The 21840-nt window shown below is 40.2% G+C and overlaps 1 protein-coding gene across 12 annotated transcripts in view; it reads right to left on the bottom strand.

Annotated features, from left to right (window-relative positions):
• LPP (LIM domain containing preferred translocation partner in lipoma) overlaps window positions 1-21840 on the bottom strand; it is a 662033-nt gene that overhangs the window by 253691 nt on the left and 386502 nt on the right. For all 12 annotated transcript variants that reach the window (XM_059391302.1, XM_059391292.1, XM_059391291.1 and 9 more), the window contains one exon: window positions 5438-6127. In XM_059391302.1, the coding sequence (XP_059247285.1) occupies window positions 5438-6127 (690 nt within the window). The remainder of the gene's footprint in view (window positions 1-5437; window positions 6128-21840) is intronic.

Below are 21840 nucleotides of genomic sequence, written 5' to 3' on the forward strand. Positions count from 1 at the left end.
ATGTACAACTTGATCTTACAAAGAGAAGGCATCATAAGAGAGATTAACCCATTACCTTGGTCTTCCTAAGTCACATTAGATGTCCGGCTCTTTTATTTATTTGGGGGAAGGTCTGAGAAAGCCTTGCAGGAAGGTGTTCCATGAGGAAAGCTACAAAGATGAGAAATAACTAGAAAGAGAAGCACTCAGCTAGAAGTTGGGAGGCTTCAAGGGGGAGATGAATCTGGAAATCCAGGCTGTGGTTTCAGTTCATTCCATAACTGGCTGGGAATTTTTGAAGGTTTTTTTGAGTTCTTGTTTGTTTGTTTTTTGTTTTTTAAAGGAAGTTATTGATAAAGGCAGAGCTGTAAGGTAGAACGATTCATCTGCTCACATACATGGGATGGACGGGTGTGGGCAGAGAGTAGAGGTGGAGATACCCATTAAGACGCCATTTCCGTAACTCAGGTGAAACATTAAACACCGGAACTAGGACAGTACCAAGGGGATTTAGATAAGAAACCAGATTTTAGACACTGTGAGGTAGAAACAACAGGGGAAGTTGTACACCGGTGATAGGGAAGCAGAAGACAAGCCCCAGGATGGATGTCCTGCAGGGATGAACAGGGTTCTTCCCCTCTATTTGTTGATCTCATGGCACCGCACCACAAATGCCTGAGCCCGCTTTCATGTCTGCCAGCAAGTAGGGCCACGGGGGAGCCACGGCCAGGGGTTGGTGCTGCCGATGTGGTGCTTCCCACCATCCAAACACCAAAGCATGACAACATGCTGGGCTAACTAGGGGGAAAACATGATGACAATATTCAGAAGACCCACATCAAAACCGTGGTTCTCCCATGAATCTGATATATGATCTACAGAGAGTAATTCTCAATCCTGAGTTTTTGAACCCTGTGGCCTCTGTGGGGTCAACAACGTACTTTGGAAACTGAAAAACCCTGTACAAAGCGGGGATTACTAATGTTCTCTCAGTGTCTCATCAAGCAACCTCTTCATCTTCACCTCTGTATGTACCCAGGTATTAGCACCTGGCCCAAGGCATCCATCTCTCTGCATCTGCTCATCTCCCACCCTAACCATCTCTTCTTTTTTTGTTCCTCTGATCCTGGAATTGAGAGCTATTTAGTACACGGTTTACCATAAAGGAAAGCTTTCTCCAAAGTCCTGCCATTTGCTTGCAGTTCACCCAATACGGATATCCATCTCTTTTCCACAGTGAAAGTTTGTTCCACATTTTGATACTATTTGAATGTGTGAAATACCACCATAACAACCTTCTCTAGGATTTTCTGAATCGTAACAAAATTATAGATCTTAGGACCCTTTAACATGGACCCTAAAAGTCCACTGCCTTCACTCTCTTCTCTATACCATTAAATATGCCCCAGATTCAAAAGCTAAATGCAGAGCAGTGATCTGTCCTAACTCTGGATTAAGAACAAAAACAAAAACTAAACAAAACAAAAAAACAAAACATAAACAAAACAAAACAAAACAAAAACAACTTTGTGTCGGATTTATTGAAAAGTATAGTTTGCTGATCTCCACACTCTCACCATCATGAAGAGGTTTTCAAGAAGATGTTAACAGCAAATGATTTTAGAATTTAACAAAATCCCCCACTCCAGTAGAAGCCTACCTCTCCTTCCAAGTTTCCCTGGGATGCATAGCATCAGTACTTCTCACACACTGTGAGGCAAATACCATTTTTCTTTAATAAAATGGAGGCTAAGACAGATTAGGTTCAGGACAAGAAGTGGGTATTAAAGCTGACCTGCCCCTGGGTTGTTGTGCACTCAAGAGCGATGACTGGCCTCCAGGTCCTGGCTCTGGTGCTTTCAGCCTGACTCACCTTATCTGAATATTGGAGAAAAGGCACATGGCACCTCATGGGCGTGGGCAGATAATGCACAGGACAAGAGTCTCGTGAACTGCAGGGCAGCTAGCCAATAGGAGCTTTTAGAAAAGAGCCAAAAGAAAAGATTCCACTGTGTCTTTAAGAGGATTTCCAGTGGGAAAGGAATATTTCTCTTATGAAAACTTGCTTATAACAATATTTTTCAAGGAACTCAGCTCAGATGGTCCAGGAAACACATTATGGTCTACTGTAGCATGCAAATTCACTGCTCAGCACATTATGGGAACATAAATATAATCACGATCCCCCACACTTTATAGGTTCTTATACTGCCTCCTTCCGTTCTTTATTTTTTTCTTCTTGTCTCTCCTCTCCTTCTCTTTCCCCTCTTCTTTTATATTGCAGGGAAATCAAAGCAGCTCATCTCAAATATAGGAGAGATTTCATTCTTTCACTTAATAACAACCACCACTTTTTCCTTAATGGGTCCAACATCAAATTCCTCCAAACTTCTCAATGTAACAAAAGATCATTGTTTTAAGATAGGAAGGTCCGTTTTCCATCAGTGATTGAAACAACTGGAAATAAATGAAAGCCAGTGAAAAACCCGAATAGTCCTCCCTTGGCAATTATTTAGTCCTTGGAAATTTCCAAGCCCTCTGCAATCATTAATTAATTAGTGAAGATGTTCTACTTTACTGAGGCTGGAAGCAAGACACAAAGAGGTCTTTCCCCAGGCTGAAAGAGGACTGTCAAGAGAGGAACTGGGATTAGAATTAGGAGCTCACTTCTCCAGCCAGTAGTCACATCAGCAAACCCAGCAGTGGCAATATTGGGACAATAAGGGCCTCTGGGTACAGGTGCAGTTGAATACAGCAGTGCTCTGCCCTAAGAGCAACTGTGGAAAGCCCACCCCTTCAGCCACCAGTGCCCCCACAACACACACAGGAAATGTCTGCAGCTTCCTCGGCCTCTTTCCCCTTCCCCAAACAAAACACAGACAGATGGCGAAATACCAACCTCTAAGCACTCCTCTCTATAATGGCAGCAAAAATACAGGATTTAATTTTCATTTTTAAAATGCATAATACGATGTTAAAATGCATGGCATGGTTATAAATTAAATATTTCCAAAAAATTTAAAGGACAAGAAATCCCCAGATATCCAGAATCTATAATAACGTAGTAGATCATCCTGAATCATGACCTTGTGCCACTAAGAAGGAAAATGAAGTTCTGCGCTTTCTGGTGAGTGGATCATCAAAGCTGATTTCTGTACCCTGACTGGATTAGCAGGGGCAGACCAAATGTTAATCATGTGGCTGCACCTGACATTGTAGATCCAGCTCTTGCAATGGGTGCTGATTTTTTTCTCCCTACAATGCTGGATTGGTTCAAAAGGTGGACGAGGAACTCCTGGCTCAGTCCTTCTCACCAGATGATTCCTTCCACCTAGACATACTTTTGCTCTGGCTTATGTCTGTTTTCCCAGGTGGGATGTTGGCGTAACATAACCTGAGGCCTATCTCTCACAGGAACGTCGAGTTGCTCTAGACAGGGCAAAACGGCATGTCTATATGAGTTTAAGTGTTGATGGTAATTTTCCCAACCTAAACTCTTAATCGTCCATAGGATCATTTGTTTTGGTTATACCAAGGTGAGGTAAAGTTGAATAACACCCTTTTTATCTGACCTGGTTGTTTTCAGGTCCTCCTGGAAAAACTCTTCCTTGAAAACTGTAATGTTAATAAAGAGGAAGCCTATCCAGCTTGGCCATTCTGGATAAACTTTACTTACAAAACAAAACAAGGGGCACCTGGGTGGCTCAGTGGGTTAAGCTTCTGCCTTCGGCTCAGGTCATGGTCTCAGGGTTCTGGGATCGAGTGCGGCACTAGGCTCTCTGCTCAGCAGGGAGCCTGCTTCTCCCTCTCCCTCTCTGTCTGCCTCTCTGCCTACTTGTGATCTCTCTGTCAAATAAATAAAATCTTGTAAAAAATAAAACAAAACAAAACAGAAAACAAAACAAAAAAAAACCCTTAATAAAATCTCTCCGCATGGAGAGATTTTGAAAAGAAGGGCTTTCCAAGAGTAATGTTTCAAAAACATGTATCATTGTAATTTGGAATCTTCATGCTGGAGAATGACGATGGCTGGTCCACTTTCAGTAATGAGAATTCACAAGGTTAACAGGTGCCTCCAGTTACTCACAGGTCCTACTGGGAAGGGTTCCTTTCAGCTAAAGAACCTGAAATTCTTTTGGGACATAATAGAGCAGATGCTTTCATGTGAGAATCACGATTCTCACATGAAAAAAAAGTAAAACACCTTATCTGGAGAGCAAGGACCTAACAAATTTGTGTTATAATGTTGAAAATGGGATTAGGTATGTCTGGAAATTGACAATCTCAAATGGGTAAAGGGTTACACAATGGCACATATCCGTACTTCCATAATCCACCTCAACAATTACCATTTAACTTTCAGTTAATCAAGGACTCTGCAGTTTCTGATTTCTCAAAGCTCTAGCTAAAAGGGAGGGCTCAGTTCCAACCCAGTTAATTGGAAACTAGCTTGGTTTCTCCATCACATCCCTTCCAAGTAATTCTCTTTGGCTACTCTTGTCAGGGTGAAAGGAAACATCATCATGTTGGTTCTAGCACTCATGGACAACCCAAGTTGTAGGTGAGTAGGTATGTGTGGTATTATATCTTAGCTTTTCATAGGAAGTAACTGAACGCGTTGACTTAAAAGACATGCATACTTGCAATTAAGTCAAACCACTGTCACAAAGGATTTTTAAAACTTTACTAATATAGTTAAAGCCTGGAGAGGAAGATTCTTCCTAGAGGATCAGTGATGGGGATCAACAAGAGACCAAAAAACGAGTGCCATTATACTGTAGCCCCTTCCCAAAGGAAACTAGATGAGGTGTCTGCAATATCTTGAATCCCCTTGACCTCACCCACCTCCTGGGCCCAGGGCCACTTGTTCTGTCCCAGCAGCCCTGGGCTCACTCTGCTTAAGGCAGAACCCCAAGCACCACCTTGGCTGGGGTTCTGACTGACTTTACCTGAACCCAATCTGACAGCACCATATCTCATGTGCCCTATACACCACTTCCCTACAATCCTGGGAACGTCCCGCCCCCAGTAAAGTATGAGATACTGCAGAATCTACTCCCTACTCAGAGCCCAAGTAAATGGAACATCTAAGTGGGAGGAAGTTTCTGATCCCCAGAGGAAAGCTTTGACAAACAGGAGACAATAGCTGGATGATAAACTATTTTCCCTTTCTCTCCCTGGTCAGACTATCCTGATCTGTTCATACAGAGTCTTCTGGAAGATGATCCTCAAGACTGAACAGCTGGTTGTACTTGATACTAATCAGTAGCCAGACTGGTAACATACCCCACATAGGATCCCCGCCCCTTTCCTGTTTCACTCAAACTTCTCTGGGACTCTACTTCCTAATGACATAAAAGGAGCACATAACGCTTTTGCGTTAGGTTCTGTTTTCTGGGGAGAGGAGACCACGATATATTCTCCTGCAATCCCATCACTATGTGAGCGAGCTCCCTACCTTTTGTTGCAGCGGTGGTGCACACGGTGCTGAAACGGGATCCGTGATGTAGGTCTTCTTGGGACCAGAAACTGGATACATCCCAGGGGGGTTCTGGTTTCCTGTTCCAGAAGGAGTATACCCTTGCTCCCGCTTCCAGGTGTTTGGGTGACCTTGCTGACCATAAGCTGGATCGGTGTCATTTTTGCCCCCATAGCCAGGCCCCGCTGGGCAATAGGCTTCATAATAACGTCCTTGGTTAGGGGCATACCCATACCCGGGCTCAGGCTGAAGTCCTGGTGGTGGAATATAGGCATAATCCATGCCCCCTCGTGTTGAAGGAGGTGGGCACTGCCCAGAAATAGAAAGTGGGGGAGTGTTATAGCCCTGGGGTCCTGGGCCTTGGCTGTAAAATTGTCCTGATGAAGGAGCAGCCATATAAAGAGAGCTGGGCTGGGCTGATTTCACCTGCACATTGAAGGTAGGCCTGGAAGGGGTCGATGCCGTCGTATAGGAAGCAGGGACCGGTGGAGGCTGGGGTTTTAGTGTCCCAATTGGTGCCACGGAGATGGGTCCAGCCTGGGGTGCAGGCTGTGGTTTCAATGTAGACTTTTTAGTTGCTGTTAGAGGCGGTTGGTTTGGTATAACCATTCTTTTGTGTCCTGTGACAGGGGTGGAGACTGGAGGAGAGGCTGTCGAGCTAGTAGAGCCCTGGAGTAGGAAAGAGAAAAGGATAAAAATAAAAAGGACAAAGATTACCATCAATGAAAAATAATAACACAGAAATGAACACATATTAGCAACTGCTATTATTATCTTGTATTAACTCTGTAAAATACAAATAAGGCATGGTTCCTGCCTTCTGAAAATTCACAAACACACACAAAAATCAGGTGCATTTTTTCGGTACTAGCAATGAACAACCCCCCCCCCAAAAAAAATTAAGGAAATGATTCTGTTTATGATTACATCAGAATGGAAAAAAAAAAAAACAACAAAACAAAACAAAACAAAAAACCTTAGAATAAAGCTAACCAACAAGGGCAAAAGACTTACAGCGAAAAAGTAAAAATACTGCAGAAATAAAGACATAAATAAATATGAAGACATCCTGTGTTCATGGACTGGAAAACTCAATATAATATAGGTTAATAATACCCAGAGTATTCTACAGATTTAAGGCAATCCCTAGCAAAATTCCACTGGCAATTTTATAAAAATAGAGAAAATTCAGCCTAAAATTCATATGGACTCTGAAGAGACTCTGAATACCCAAAACAATATTGAAAAAGAACAAAATGTAGATCTCATGCTGTGTAATATCAAAACTTATTACAGAGCCACCAAAATCCAAACAATATGACAGTGGCATCAAGACAGATGCACAGACCCAAAGAATAGGACAGAGAGTCCAGAAGTAATCTCTTGCATGCACAAATAATTTCTGATGAGGGTGCCAAGATCATTTGTTAGGAAAGGATAACCTTTTCAACAAACAGTGCAGAAAACTGGATGTGCAGAAAACTGGAAAAGAGTGACCTTGGATCCTTACCCTACACTATACACAAAAAGTAACCCAAATTTTTAGCTCTAAGTGTTGGAGCTAAAAACTACAAACACACACACACACACACACACACACACACACACACAAGAAAACACAGGGGGAAAAACAAAACTTCATGACATTGGCTTTGGCAATTTTTCATTTTAATTTAACCGAAAACACTAGCAATAACAACAAAAATAAACGAAACAATGTGATTTCAATTAAATTACCCAAAGACTTAGTCACCATTCATCTAAAAGGAGGTACCAGGGAAAGAGAACAGAGGACCGGGCCAAGGGAAAGAAACACTAAAGTGAAGAGAGGTATTGAGAGAAACACCCCCAGCCCAACCAAGATGCTAAATTTTAGAACAAAGTTTCCTGTCAAAGAGTGATTGGCCAAAGATAACTCAAACGCTGACTCCTCCTCCTTGTCTATCTGTCCGATTTCTCTTGTAGTCATTCATTCAATTCAGAAACACTTACTGAAGATCCTAGGACTGTTTAAGGACACAAAGATGAAAAGCTCTCACTGCCAAAACATGAGATGTCTTGGTTGGGCTGGGGATAAGGCCAGGCCCGGGGAAAGCCTGGAGATTTAAACTTCCATCCTCGGGCATTACACTATGAGGGATCCGAAAATGTGCCCATGACAGAATGTTTTCATGTTACTCTGAGTTACAAAGATTAGATTTGTTGCTCTAACAAAGGAATGACCACACGCTGATTCTGTTGTTTATTAATTTCCGAGCAAATTAATGTATGCATAGAAAGAGAGAATGCAAGGCCTTCTATTACTCTAGCGTCATTCATCCACACCAAGACACTAAAGATATGTAGCTCGTGGGAAAGACGCTGCTAACTGCCTCTTCATGTCTACTTCCTTTCTTCATTACTCAAAGAATTTCAATTCTATTCAAGGAACAATGTGCCCAACTTAAAATACTTCCCTCGGCTATGTAGTAGATAGGAGTTGCCTTGGGACACAGTTCTGACCAAAAAGATATACGCTAAGCATTTCTGGGAAAACAGACACTCTCCTGATTAAACATCATCCGTACTTTGCCCATTTCCTCTTTCCTGCCTGATATGTGGATGTGGGATCATAGATGGGGTAGCTATCTTGTCCCCTCCATAATATGCAAGTCTTTTGATTCAGACATATAGCTTTCTGGTCATCTACATTGATCAGGGCTATTTGTTTAACATATAGTGATTCTCACCTGGAGAAGAAAAATCACCTACTGACCAGGGAAGTTTGGGATGAGGGGGGATAACTCGATTGTCATGGTGACTAGGGGACACTATTACCACTGCATGGGCAGACAGCAATTGTCATCATTGTCAAACCCAAGATGGCAACAGTGCTCCTGATGAAAAACACGGATCAATTCTTGGGCCTCATTTCTTCTGTCCACCTACCTGTGAAGTTCCCAGATGTGAGCCTAGGAGGTCACTGGTCCTCTCCAGCATCTCTCCTCTACAACACTCACCACCTCTTGGTTCAAAATCACTGCTCTCCCTCTTTGTCCCCGTGAGCCTCGACAACATGACAGCTCAGACTCTGCTAGCTTCAGATTATGGTTCTGTCCCTTCAGGCTTCTCTCTACTCAAATGGGCCTCTCTACTCAAATTGGCTTACTACCATTTGTGTTGGGATCCCGACTGTTACGGCTCTGATCCACATTTTAGTTGTCTCAAATTCTATTTGTCTACTTTCCTGGGGAATTTGTAATTCTAGGTGTAGTTCTCTGAGTTACAAGAGGCTGTTGAATACAGCCATCTTTTATCCCCTCCCCCTTTTAATACTAGCCTTTCAGGGGACAAACTTGCCAATTACTTTTGTAATTTAAGCAACCTGAGTAATATTGTCTTGGCAGAGTAGCTTTTCCCTTCTGCATGAAGATGGCTCCAGTAGTACCCAAGAGAAAGAGATTCAATTTCCTTTTCAGCAATGTATTAAAATACATATCCTGAAGAAATTCCTAAATAAGTATGCAGTTAAGATCCTGACATTTTGTAGTAGAAACCACAGTAGAGTCAATTTGAACCAAAAAAAGGTCATTTTTTTTCCTAGTCAACCATGTCAGTCTTAAAAAATGTCAGCATCGATGGAAATGAATATAAGAAGGAATAAAGCTTTTCTTTTCTTTGATGACTCAAGATCAGCAGAAACCCAGAGTTCCTATTTTGAACACTTTACAAACCCAACTATAAATGGAGACAGTGACTGAGCAACTGGGCTAATGACAGGCACACTCTCTGCTGCAGCTGTAACGAAGTCTGCCCCCAGAGCAGATCCTTCAAAAGTCACCGATTTGAAAATGAAAGCCAATGACATGGATAAAGTAAAGCAAAAAAGACTTAATGATGACCTAACTCTTTAGAAGAAACTTTGTTCCAACATAATTCTCTTTTTCTTTTTTAAGATTTTATTTCTTTATTTGTCAGAGAGAGAGCACAAGCAGGCAGAGACAGAGAGAGAAGCAGGCTCCCTGCTGGACAAGGAGCCCAACATGGGACTTGATCCCAGGGCCCCAGGATCATGACCTGAGCCAAAGGCAGCAAACTTAACCTACTGAGGCACCCAGGTGTCCCCAGTTCTCTTTCTCTTCTTCTTTCTTGATGAACCCAGACCCAGACCCTGACCCAGAAACACACACACACACACACACACACACACACACACACATACACACACACTTTAAACATCCCCTAAGTCTTTGAAGGAAGGCATCAGGGCACAAATTCAATAGCCATCACTTTCTTCTAGGAAATATCTCGCCAGTACAGCTCTCCTCGAGGGATGAGAAGGTTTCTCACAACGTTATTATGAATTCTGCTGTGTATGTGCCGGCATGTTTCTGAGTATTTCCTATATCATAACTACGTTAGTGAAAATAGCACATTTAGCTATATTTTTTCCCCCTGTGATTTTACATTCTTTACCTCATTGGAGGTGGAAGGGGTAAGGAACAAGAATCATTTTAAAGCATATTTATTTATGTTCTTCATAGTTAAAGAAAGCTATGGCAACATTTTCCTGGCCCACATATTCAATTAAATACATAGTGAATCTTTTCTACTTGCTGAATTAGTTGGCACTTCCGAGTATTTATTTTTGGCATATCGTTTCTTTTTTGTTTTTGCAGAGATTCTTAAAGTTTTATCATGATTTAACATTTTTATTTTGAAAATCAAGCACATTTTAAAATTATGAATATATACACACACACACACACACATCCCCTGAGACTTGAGTCTCTTTAACAGTCTTTTTATGGGGTTATTTTTCCATTAATTATTCTCTAAGGATCTTGGACATGTAAAGTTCTGTGAGGTTGATGGGAGAAGGGCAATATCCTCAGATGAGGGTTGCATGTCTCCCTGTCCCCTGGGAGTTTCTAGTCAGGTGGAAGGGCTAATACATAATCAGTAGCTTTTGAATGGATATTCCCATTACCAGGGAAGAACTGGCTGCGGCCATAAAGACAACAAAAGACTAGGGGTGCTGACAGCAACTCTTATGCTCACCCTGTGGGCCAGGTCCTCGACTTCCTTTACAGCCAAGTCAGGATAACAAGTTACAGTTCCTCAGTGTCTCTCTTGCCTTTGCCCACCCACTCCCTGGACGTGCCTGTGCACACACAGCGCGCGCACACAAACACACACGCCCCTACTCTACTCTACTACTATGTCTTCTATGGAAGTCCGCATATTTCTTAGAACCTTGCACTTGACTCCAGTTTCATTTTCCTTTCTTTCTTTCAATAACACCAGGGTCATCTAACATGACTGAGCCTGATCCCCATCTGCAAATGACTGCCTTGTGTTGAATTCTTTTTATGACATTGCACTCTTTGTTTTGTTTTATTTTTTAAATAGGCTTTGCAAAGACTTTCCAGTCTAGCCCCTGCCTCCCTGTCCAGCCACCTCCTTTTTTCCACCACCACTCACATCACACACTCCAGCAATTTTAGGCGTATGCAGAGACTGGAATAGATCAGACAGTTATGTCTGTACTCATATCTGTCAGCCAGGACCTCCTTCCACAGTCTCTGATCAGTTCCATCCAACTCTCTACCACGTTGCTCCCCTGCTGCTCAAACACCGCCATCTGGGCAGTTGCTTACTTATTCTGCAAGTCTCAGATCAAATGGTGCGTCTTCCCGAATGTCATTCTTGACGTTGCCGGAAGGATTTTGAGGCTTTTTCTGTGGTCCTTAAGTTATATTCCCCATGAACTTTGTACATACCCTCATTAAAGCAGTTACCTTACGGTGTTTTAATAATCAACTTGCATGTTTTAGAAGTTGGGAAGAAGTCAAGCTGTGAGCTCTAGCAAGTCAAATTATCATGATCTCAAACAGACAGAGACTTGTCTTTCATAATAGATAATCCAGGAATAGGCAGCCAAGAACTAATATGTCTGCTCAACAGTGACAGCAGGGATTCAGGCTCTTTCTAGGTTTCTGCTAGAAGTTCTTTACTTATCTTGCTTTCAAATTGCTACCAGTGACAGTAGACAACATATTGCCCAATGGCTCCAGAATCACGATCATCTTTATCAGACACAGGACCTCCTCTCTCCTCTCTATTAACTCTTTTCAGGACCCTATATATACAATTTAAAATACAACCAACGTTATAAAGATTCTCATGAGTTCCTGTCTCCAGAATTCAGAGTACTTTGAATACCAGACCCAGATAGTCAGCTGTTTATTTCATGGGTCTCCCTTTGTCTCTTACGCTGTTCAGGCTCAACACGTTCAAAACTGTTTTGTCATCTTCCTTCAATCTGCCCTTCCTGCTTTCCGTCTGGTTTTCTCATCCATACAGGTGTTGCTCACATGAGAACACTAGGAGTCATTCTTGAGCCTCTCCCTCACATCCCATTCAAGTACTAAATCCTGGGGGTTCTAGTTCCTAAATAAGGAGTTCTGTGACTCTCAAATATTTCCACATTTCCTCTGCTGTGACTCTATTCCAAGATAACATCCCCTGTCACCAGGAATTCTCCAACAGCATCCAGACAGGTTTTCCAGAGTGTACTGTTGTTCCCCCTTCAATGAATCCCTCATTCTGTAGACAGTGCGATCTCTCAAACGCAGATTTAATCACACTATTTTCCTGCTTAAGGGTTTTCAATGGCTTGGGGGAATGGTTTGGACTCTCCCTCTTCTCCCTCTCCTTGAGAGCTACACAGAGCTACACTCTCTGACACCGACTTTCTTTCACAGCCACTATACCGAGCTCCCCTCATCTCAGAAACTACTTCCATTTAGTTCCCCACCTCTCTCTGAATTCTAATGAACTAATCCCTAAAAACCCCTTAAGTGTCAACTTGAGTGTCTGCCTGCTCAGTGACCATCACTGAGTCTTCTGGCAGAGTGAGCACTCTCCCTCTACATGTCTCACACTTGTACCTGTTTTCACAGTGTTAGAGACCGTCCCTCTCATCCACTACTGCTTCCCCAGTAAACCCAGAAAAATCTGGCTTTTTCACATTATAGCCACTAGTAGGCATTTGACAAATATTTGAATGCATGAATTTGAATAAATGAATGACTAATAGACTCCAAAAAAAATTCATTTCTCTTGTCAGATTATAAACAAACATGCAAAATATGAGCTAGCTCATTTCTCTTACTTGACAATCAAGAAACTCTGTCATGCATTTAATGCATGCTTAATTACAGTAATCTCATTAGTCTCTCCCTTCCTCTAAATAGTTCAATGACTTTACTTTGTGAATTTATTACTACTACTATCTTTCAAAGAAGCATTGAGATGCTTATTTTCATTTTGATGGTTATATTGTGTATGCAAATTCTACTTGATCCTGGCTCAAATCTCTTACAAAAATAGTCAGGGGCCAAATTTTAAATAAACTTATCATGAAAGAAAGGAGACTAATGCATTTTAAAATAATAATTAACAACATGTACTGTGATAAAATGCATTAGAACTACCAAGGAATCACAATACTCCAATCTCTAGAAACTTAATTAATCAAAGCTATTTATTCAATTTAAAAAATTGAAATTCTGCTATGTGTTAGTTGCTGAGCTTAGTTGCTAAAAGCCACAAAAAGACACATGCAGAGTCACTGCACTCAGAGAATTCTTAATTACATTTTTTGGACAAAACTTGGTATGATAAGTAAAAGGTTTCTACTAAGAAAGAAAAGTTTCCAAGGTAATAGAAAATGAATGTATGCTAAAGCTAAAGTCCTACACGAAAGCAACTATATAAAACTCAAAGTCCCTTCATATATTTTGATTCCAGCTATTACAACTGAGGTGGAAAAATGCCTAAGACGGATAATGAAAATATAAATGCTAAATGACAATCACAGAATGTGAAATCAATCATATGTGCAACATAGTTGAAGCTATGTGAAATGTTATTTCCATACAGACAAGGAACAGATAAACCCTGGAAAGGGGGTTGGTTGATTTGTTAGAACAGATTCTGGGCATTTCAACTTCAGTTTTATTTTCATGACACTTATCTTATTTCCAATTATGCGAACAATCCAGTAATTCTAAGAGTAAATTCTGAATATTCACAGTGAGTTTCAATGGCCAATAAGAGCCTGAGCTCATCATTAAGGATCCACACCAGGTAGATACTTAATAAATAATGGCTGGATAAAGAAATAGATAGACTTGGTTTCTGAGTTTGTACAATTCAAAAAAAATGTAAACACAACATACCTAAATCAGTTACACTACCATTCCTCATATTTGTTACTTGTTTTTGCTCAATAAAAAAAATCAATTCCTTGTTTTCTTCAAGCCCTTAATTATGGACTAACTTTATTTTGATTTCTTTAGTCCCCTTACTAATTATCTTCCAAAATTCAGGATTCATTTCTTGATTGTTAAGTAAGTTCCATGCCCAATGTGGGGCTGGAACTCAGAACCCTGAGTCCAACCGTTGCCTGCTGACTAAGCCATCCAGGATTCAGAGTCCCAGAATTCAGGATTAAAACCCACAGCAAATCAATTTCTCAAATCATTCAGGCCACTCACATTATCCACTTGATAGATGACTCCATGAGCTAGAAAACAACCTCACAGACCAAGAGTATAATGCATAAGCATACTACTATACATTTGGACAACTATTTCTCAAATCTGGCTATACAAAAGGATCATGGGGGGGGGCAGTATTGATACAAATTATCTTTCATTAGGTCTTTCTAGATACAAATAATCTTAGATGCACCCACTTTGAGAGTGAAATCTAAAAATTAAAAAGGAAAGGGGCAAATGATTCTTCGTTGAACCCAGAATTCACAACTGTCTCCTTAGGTATTATTAAATTAGTATTATTAAAGCAGAATAAAGGGGGTACAGTTGGAGGTAGGAGGTAGGAGTAATAGGAGGGGCTTACCCTAATTATTTCCAAAGGGCAACATTTATATGAGTTAGACTTACGGACCAAGGCAGTGTTTGTTTGGTTCTATAAACTCTAATGGACAATGTTTCTGGGTTAATTTGGTGATATGTGTATCAGAAGTCCTGATAAAGTCCATACTTATTGTTTCTAGGAATTTAACCTAAGGAAGCTACCATAACCATTTGGTTAGAAACATTCATGGCAATATAATACAGGAAAAGAAAGATTATAATCTTATAAGCAATTTAAATAATGAATACATGGGAGTTGTTAATATGATGTTGCATTCATATAATGGAATACAATACAGCAATTAAAAACTATATTGTTGGGGCGCCTGGGTGGCTCAGTGGTTTGGGCTGCTGCCTTCGGCTCGGGTCATGATCTCAGGGTCCTGGGATCGAGCCCCGCATCGGGCTCCCTGCTCCGCAGGAAGCCTGCTTCCCTCTCTCTCTCTCTCTCTCTGCCTGCCTCTCTGCCTACTTGTGATCTCTGTCTGTCAAATAAATAAATAAATAAATCTTTAAAAAAAAAAAAACTATATTGTTAAATGTTTCAAAATGTAGCAACAATCCACCAATCCCATTTCTGGTTATATACCCCAAATGAACTGAAGGCAGGAACCCTGCACACTCATGTTCACAACGGCCTTATTCACAATGGCTAACATGTGGCAGCAACCCAAGTATTCACTGAAGGCTGAACGCATAAAAAATGTGTAAATATATATACAATAGTGTATTCCTCAGCCTGAAACAAGAATGAAATTCTGACACGTGAATGAACGGGAAAACATTGTGCTAAGATGCACTAAGCCATTTTACAAAGGGACACCTACTGAATGACTCCGGTTACAGGTGGTATCTAGAGTAGGCATTCACCACTGACAGAAAGGTCAATGGGGTCAACGGGGAGGGATGAGGAGGGAAGAATGGGGAGTAATTATTTAACGGGTATGGAGTTTCAGTTGGGGAAGGTTAAAAAAAAAAAAGGTCTGGAGATAAATGGTGGTGTGGTGTTAGTCATACGAAAATATTAATGTACTTAATATAGTCTAAAAAATGTGGGTTTTTGTCATTTTAACAGAATAAAAGGTAAAAAAAGAAAAAATATAAAAATAAATGAGAATTAAAATATCAATAACTTTATACATAGTAAAATCAGGTTAGGCAACATTTTAAATTTGTTAATCAATATTTGTATCTATCTACAGTTTTCATACATGCTATGCATATACATATGACTAGAAATATTTCTTCTCAAAATAATAACAGTGGGTGGGGTGCCTAGATAGCTCAGATGGTTAAGCCTCTGCTTTTGGCTCAGGTCATGATACCAGGGTCCTGGGATTGAGTCCCACATCGGACTCCTTACTCAGCAGGGAACCTGCTTCTCCCTCTCCCTCTGCAACTCCCCCTGCTTGTGCTCTTTCTCTCTCTCTGTGAAATAAATAAATAAAATCTAAAAAAAAAATAAGAGTGGGTAATTTAAGGGAGTGATTTTTAGGATTCTGTCTATATTCTTCCTATATCCCAAAGTTCTAACAGAATTACGATTTACTTTTTTTTAATCAGAGTGTATTTGTACACCTGTTGTGTGTATATATTATTTCAAATAATATATGAAAAGTACATTAAATATAAATTATTTTAAAAATTGACACATACCAAAACCTAGCATAGTCTGCCAACTTGTATGTGTGTGTGTGTACGTAGAGAAAAAAGGAACATAATAAGACACAGGATATGTTTTAAAAATATTTTTAAAAGGTGGAAAACTGCATCCACAGATGCAATTAACAGAAATTTGGGTTTTCGTCTTCATATTTTTTTCCTGTATTTTCCAAATTAAAGAAAAAATTTACCTCATAAATCGTAGCTGAAAACCGGTGAATGGTTAAAACAATCTCAAACATGACTTTTGAAATACCAAGTTGAAAATATTACTGCCAATACAGAGACACTACGAGTACACTCATTTTCAGCTGTTACACACCTAAACCACACACATACACATATGTGCATGTGTGCACGCGCTCCCCCAGGAGTTCCTGTCAGAGCTATGCAGACAGCAATCTCTTACTTCTGTGCACTGTATCAACACCTGTTCACGTCACAGCACGGCGTTCCACACACACATGAACCACAGCTAGTGAGGGCCTCCCCCGGAAGCTTTTCCACTGAATCACTTCTCACAACACTCCTGAATGGGCCCAAGAGACTTTGAAGACAGGGGGCTCCCTGGACTACTGAAGGCACGAATGCCAGCATGACCCTCTTGTTTTCCTGGAAACAAAATCAAGGTGCTACCTTGGAAGCCCTCATTTCTTAACCTTAACTTCCTGACAGGGAAGCAATGATCTGGGTGAGGTCCCACACTTACATGTTCGTAATAATGATCATGTATGTCATCATGTTAAAACCAAGAAAGTCTGTACTTCAAGGAGAGTTTTCCCCCCAAATAACTGTGAAATAAGATGGTAGGTATGTCATCCCTTTTGAATTTGAGAGGTCTTCAAGGCTGCTGTTGATACAAATCCCATCCAGGAGAAAACACTGAGTCCGATCACGCACGTGGCTGCTGTGGATAAAATGCCATTGCAAGGAGCATTAATTCAATCTGAGTGTGTTCAATAATCTAGGAATCCAGCAAGAGAAGAGCCTATTTCCATAGCAAACGACCTCCTATGCAGAATCATCCCCTTCTGGGGCCTCTGCGCTCTTGCCCAATCAGGTCAGGGGTCTGGCGAAAAGTACTGGGTGTAGAGCTAATTAGACAAGAAACAATAAAACACAGTCTCGGTGGGAATATGATAGTACAGGTTTGTTTTCACATGGCTGGTAGCACTGGAAGCTGGAATAATGCTTTTGGTGGATAAACTGGCAATAAGGAGTCATTAAAACACCTATAACTTATGTTAATTGTATATTTACAAACTATGAGAGGGTGGTTGAAAAAATCATGGCGCACTAATCTGATGGAATGTTCACAGCTTGTAGGCAAGGGAACACATATTCAAAATAAGTCTAGTAAGAAAAAGTAAAGTAAAGTAAAGTAAGAAAAGTAAAATAAGAAGAAAAGTAAAATAAGAGTGCATATGTATACTGACAAATTTTGTGCATCAGTAATATGTTAAGGTTCCGGGGTATCTTAAAGATGCACGGTCATGTGATTAGATGTTTTAATAGAGTCATATGATGTTTTCTCCCCTTGATATAGCAAAGCTTTTTGGTTCTATCTCCTAATTACCTACAACCTTTCCAGTTCTCACTGCCAACTTACTGATACCCAGTTCAGGCCACCATCACTGGTGCCCTAATTGACTGTAATGATATATACTTATTATATGTAAACATATGCATATATATATATATATATATATACATGCATTTTAAGACTTGAGCTCTTACTGTCCTCTAATATATCCTTTATGCTGCAAACAGAATATTTCTAAATCCAATATATTTAGAATATTTCTAAAATCAGATCATCATCTTCCTTTATTAACATCTCCCGAAGACTTTCACTGCTCATATCAGGAAGTCCAAATTCCCTCCCGAATAGAGCCAGGGCTCAGCTTCCTAGTCTCCTCCCTTCCCTCCCCTGGGACTGGATGTTCCAGCCATACTGTGATTGCTTGGCTTGAACACATTCCAACCCACTCCCACTTCTCAACTCCCCACGAGTATTCATCCTTCAGGTTTGAAATGAATGGTGCCTCTTCTGGAAAGCCCGTTCTGAGTCTCTCTAGGTCTAGGTGAAGTGTCCATCACTGATGTCCCTTTAACTGACCAAACTTCCCATATGATAACCCTTATCCATTTTTCACAATTCCTTCTTTAATCTTCTCTTCCCCGGACCCCCAACCTTCGTCTGGGTGAGACTGATTTTTCTCATTCAACACAATGCATTTAGCATTTAACCATCCCATAATGCATAAGCATTTGTACAACATATGAAAAGTTACTTCCATAATGTATTATTGACAAATGCTTTGAGAGGGAGATGTTTAATTAACAACAACAAAAAAATACAACGATGGCACTGGGTGGTTAAATTATAACCGTCCCGTACTCCTTTTGGTCCCCTCCAAAAGGAGGGGCTTTGTGAAGCCAAAGCCTTAGTTACTAATAAGTATTTAGGTATGATACTGGGTTCTATAATTCAATCTAATTAAAAAGATATTCTGAGTTAGTCTATGTATTTTAGGTTTCTTGGCGGTAGGTAACAGGAAATGTGGTGAGTGTGGTTCAGTAGCTTTTGGTTATAATCAACTACTATAATAGAACCAACCATTCCAGTAGATTAGTGCTACTCAGAAGTCATTAAATACAAAAAGATGAATAAATGGGTGGATCCCTTCTCTCAGGAAAGCCCCAGGTCCTGTAGGGGTTTCTCATTGCTACAATTTGCATATTGGTGGTAGAATTTAATAGAGACAGTCTGTAAAGAGTTGTTTGGGGCAGATGTAAGCACAAGGAAACTTTTGAGATAGAAGAAATAAAAGTTGAACTCTTTATGGATTATTATACAATACTCTCTACAGAATCATGGAGTAGAAGAGCTTGAAGGAATTCGAAAGTCACACATTTCTACCTTTCCTCCAGGAAATGCAGCTTAGGAAGGATTCACCCCAAGTGACAAGGGCTTGACGGGGTTGGAATTAGAACCCAGTTTTCCCGACTCGAAGATCCATGCTCCTGTATCACGCCAGGATGACCAGACTTAGCACCAAGCCTACAAAAGGCAACAGACTCAGTTCTGTTTTTCAACAAAAGTGAACCTCAGTATATAGACATCAGGCAGCTTTGCATGGAAATCACCAACAAGGCTCAATGGGGACAAGTTGGGTTGCTGTGTTTTCATACAGGAGTTTCCAAAATAGTAGTGGAATTCAGTAAGGGAAGCCACCAGTGTGGGCAAGTGGTTATATTTGCTACAGTGGAGACAAACAGACCTTCGTTCACATGTTTCCCAAGGAATGTGGGTGACCGAAAGCAAAGCGAAAACCGGCTAGGTACTGTGTTGCAGTTCTTAGAGAACTCATGTGCAAAATCTGCGAAGACCTATCAGATATTTAAAATAAAAAATGGAAAGATCATCCTATTCCCAGCACATTAAGCTCATAGCAAAGTCACTAGATGGTTGCCCTGTTGTCGTCGTTTTCCCTGCAAAAAACAAGCTCATTTTTAAATGATCACTGTATCATTGTGATTTGAATGTACGTCCCTCACATGATACACTGTATGGGAAAATAAAGTTTCTCTTTGAACATGTTTGTTCTCAGAAATGGAGACTGTTTGTCCACTTACCCTAGACGGACAAAGGGGCTGAATCACAGAAGGGTATAATTTCTAAGGAGAGAGCACTTCGCCACAGAGTAGGAGGAAGGATAGAAAATGTTTTCATAAAAAGCGACTATTAGGGACAAATAAGAGCTCTATTCACCAAACCTGTACATATCCCTTTATCCTTGTAAAACAAGCTATGAAAGCACATAATGACTAACTGCAGCAAAATTACTCACATTCTAACTTTGCATAATCACTAAAATGGTTCTGGTTTTTTAACCCTCCCCCTTCAACAATTCTGCACTCTTAAAAAAAAATTTTTTTTCAACCACAGCACAAATGGTTATAGCAAACGAGTGTACCAGGCACATCTGCTGTTCCAGAAAGAATTTACTCTCCTGTGCCAAATCCACGTCTATCGAAAGAAATAAAAATAAATTGCGAGCAGGTTCAGCAAATGCCCGGATAAAACCTGCAATGACCACATGGAGTTGATGCATTTCTGGTAGCTGGTGTTGCCTGAAAAGGGTGAGGCAATGGAGCAATCTGGAAGCAAAGACTGTTTACTCCCACCAGTCTTCATCCCTTACTCCTGGAAGGCGCAGTGAATGTAGCCCCTTTCCCGTTCTCTCTAGGCGACTATTTAAAGAATAGTTTATAACTTCAGAGGTGAAGGGAAATGGGCAAAGAGCTTGCAGTCTATGGATAGTCATCTTAAAAATAATAATGACACGAGTAATGAATGACAGTCCTAGTTTGAACAATCCCCCAAACCACTCCTTGCTCTTCTGTCCATTTATATTTTGGAAAGCTTGGCTGATAAGAGTCTATTTGATATTTCAGATCCTGCAGTGTAGTAAACATGCTAGAATTTGGAGTAATAAGGAATTTATGTTTTCTCTTTTCTAGACAGCCACTGCCAAGCTGGAAATCTGAGGATGGTGTGTGGAACAGATCACTATGACTTTGGCCATGGCACATGGTGACCAAGCTCTACGGACGAGCAAAGGGAAGGTGGCCAAGCCAAGAGCAATATATTAGCACCACTGTTGAAATCCTTTACCAGCTGAGTGGTGCAAACGGCTGACAGCTCAATCATTCTGGAATCATTCTTCCAGAGGAACCTCTTTCTGATGTTAAAATAAAGAACAGTTCAGTCCTGTTATTGTTGTTGTGTTGTTTTTCAGTTATAAAAAAATGTTTCTTTTTATTTTATTACAAAATACCAAATAATAACCAATTCAAAGATAAATAAATATTCTTTGGGGCCCAATTTTAAATTGGGACAAGGTCTGAAAAGTCCTGGGTCAAAACAGTTCCCTTACATTGTTCTCAGTTTCCTTTTTATAAGCAAGGGGATATTACTGAGAAAATTTAAATATCTCTAGTGGCTTAAAACAGCTAAGGAACACCTTCAATCTCAGATAAATTCTGATAACTGAGATCCTTTGGAATGGCATAAAAACTGATACCTTCCAATTCTAATATTATTTTCAAGATTTATATTGGTAAGTCTCAAGGTCTAATGTTGCAGAATGCTTAACTCCCTTATTTTGTACTGTTAAATGAAAATAAAAGGATATAAACTTATACATATAACACAATCAGAGTCCAATATTTGAATGAGAAAAAAAACCCAGAGTGATTACTATAGGTATTAGAAACAGGTATTTTGCTCTTTTTTTTTTCTTTCAATTTCTTTTAGAAAACAAGTATTGTATTTGTTTTCGAAATAAAATAGTTTTATTTACAGAGAAAAACAATCATATTTCCAAATATCATTTCCTTTCCAAGAACACACTGCATCTGCCCAAAACACCTTAAAGCAAAGAAATATGACACTCCTTGCCTTAAATATATGACTTTAGAATTTCTTTTTGAAAAATGGCATTCATACAGGCATTGACCATTAACTGACCACCTTCTAAATACCAGAAATTTTGCCAACTGCTGGGTAACAAGTTATGGTTCCTAGCTTAATGAATTCAACTATAGTTGGGTGAAACAGGCAGAAAACCAGTGGAAACTTCTCATATACCCAGAAGTCTGACAAACTCTACTTGGAATACTATGCTCTATAGCAACCCATTCATTTTTTTTTTTTAAGATTTTATTTATTTATTTGACAGAGAGAGACACAGCGAGAAAGGCAACACAGTGAGAAAGGGAACACAGCAG

Source organism: Mustela nigripes, chromosome 2 (assembly GCF_022355385.1).
Source record: "Mustela nigripes isolate SB6536 chromosome 2, MUSNIG.SB6536, whole genome shotgun sequence".
Taxonomy (NCBI): Eukaryota; Metazoa; Chordata; class Mammalia; order Carnivora; family Mustelidae; genus Mustela; species Mustela nigripes.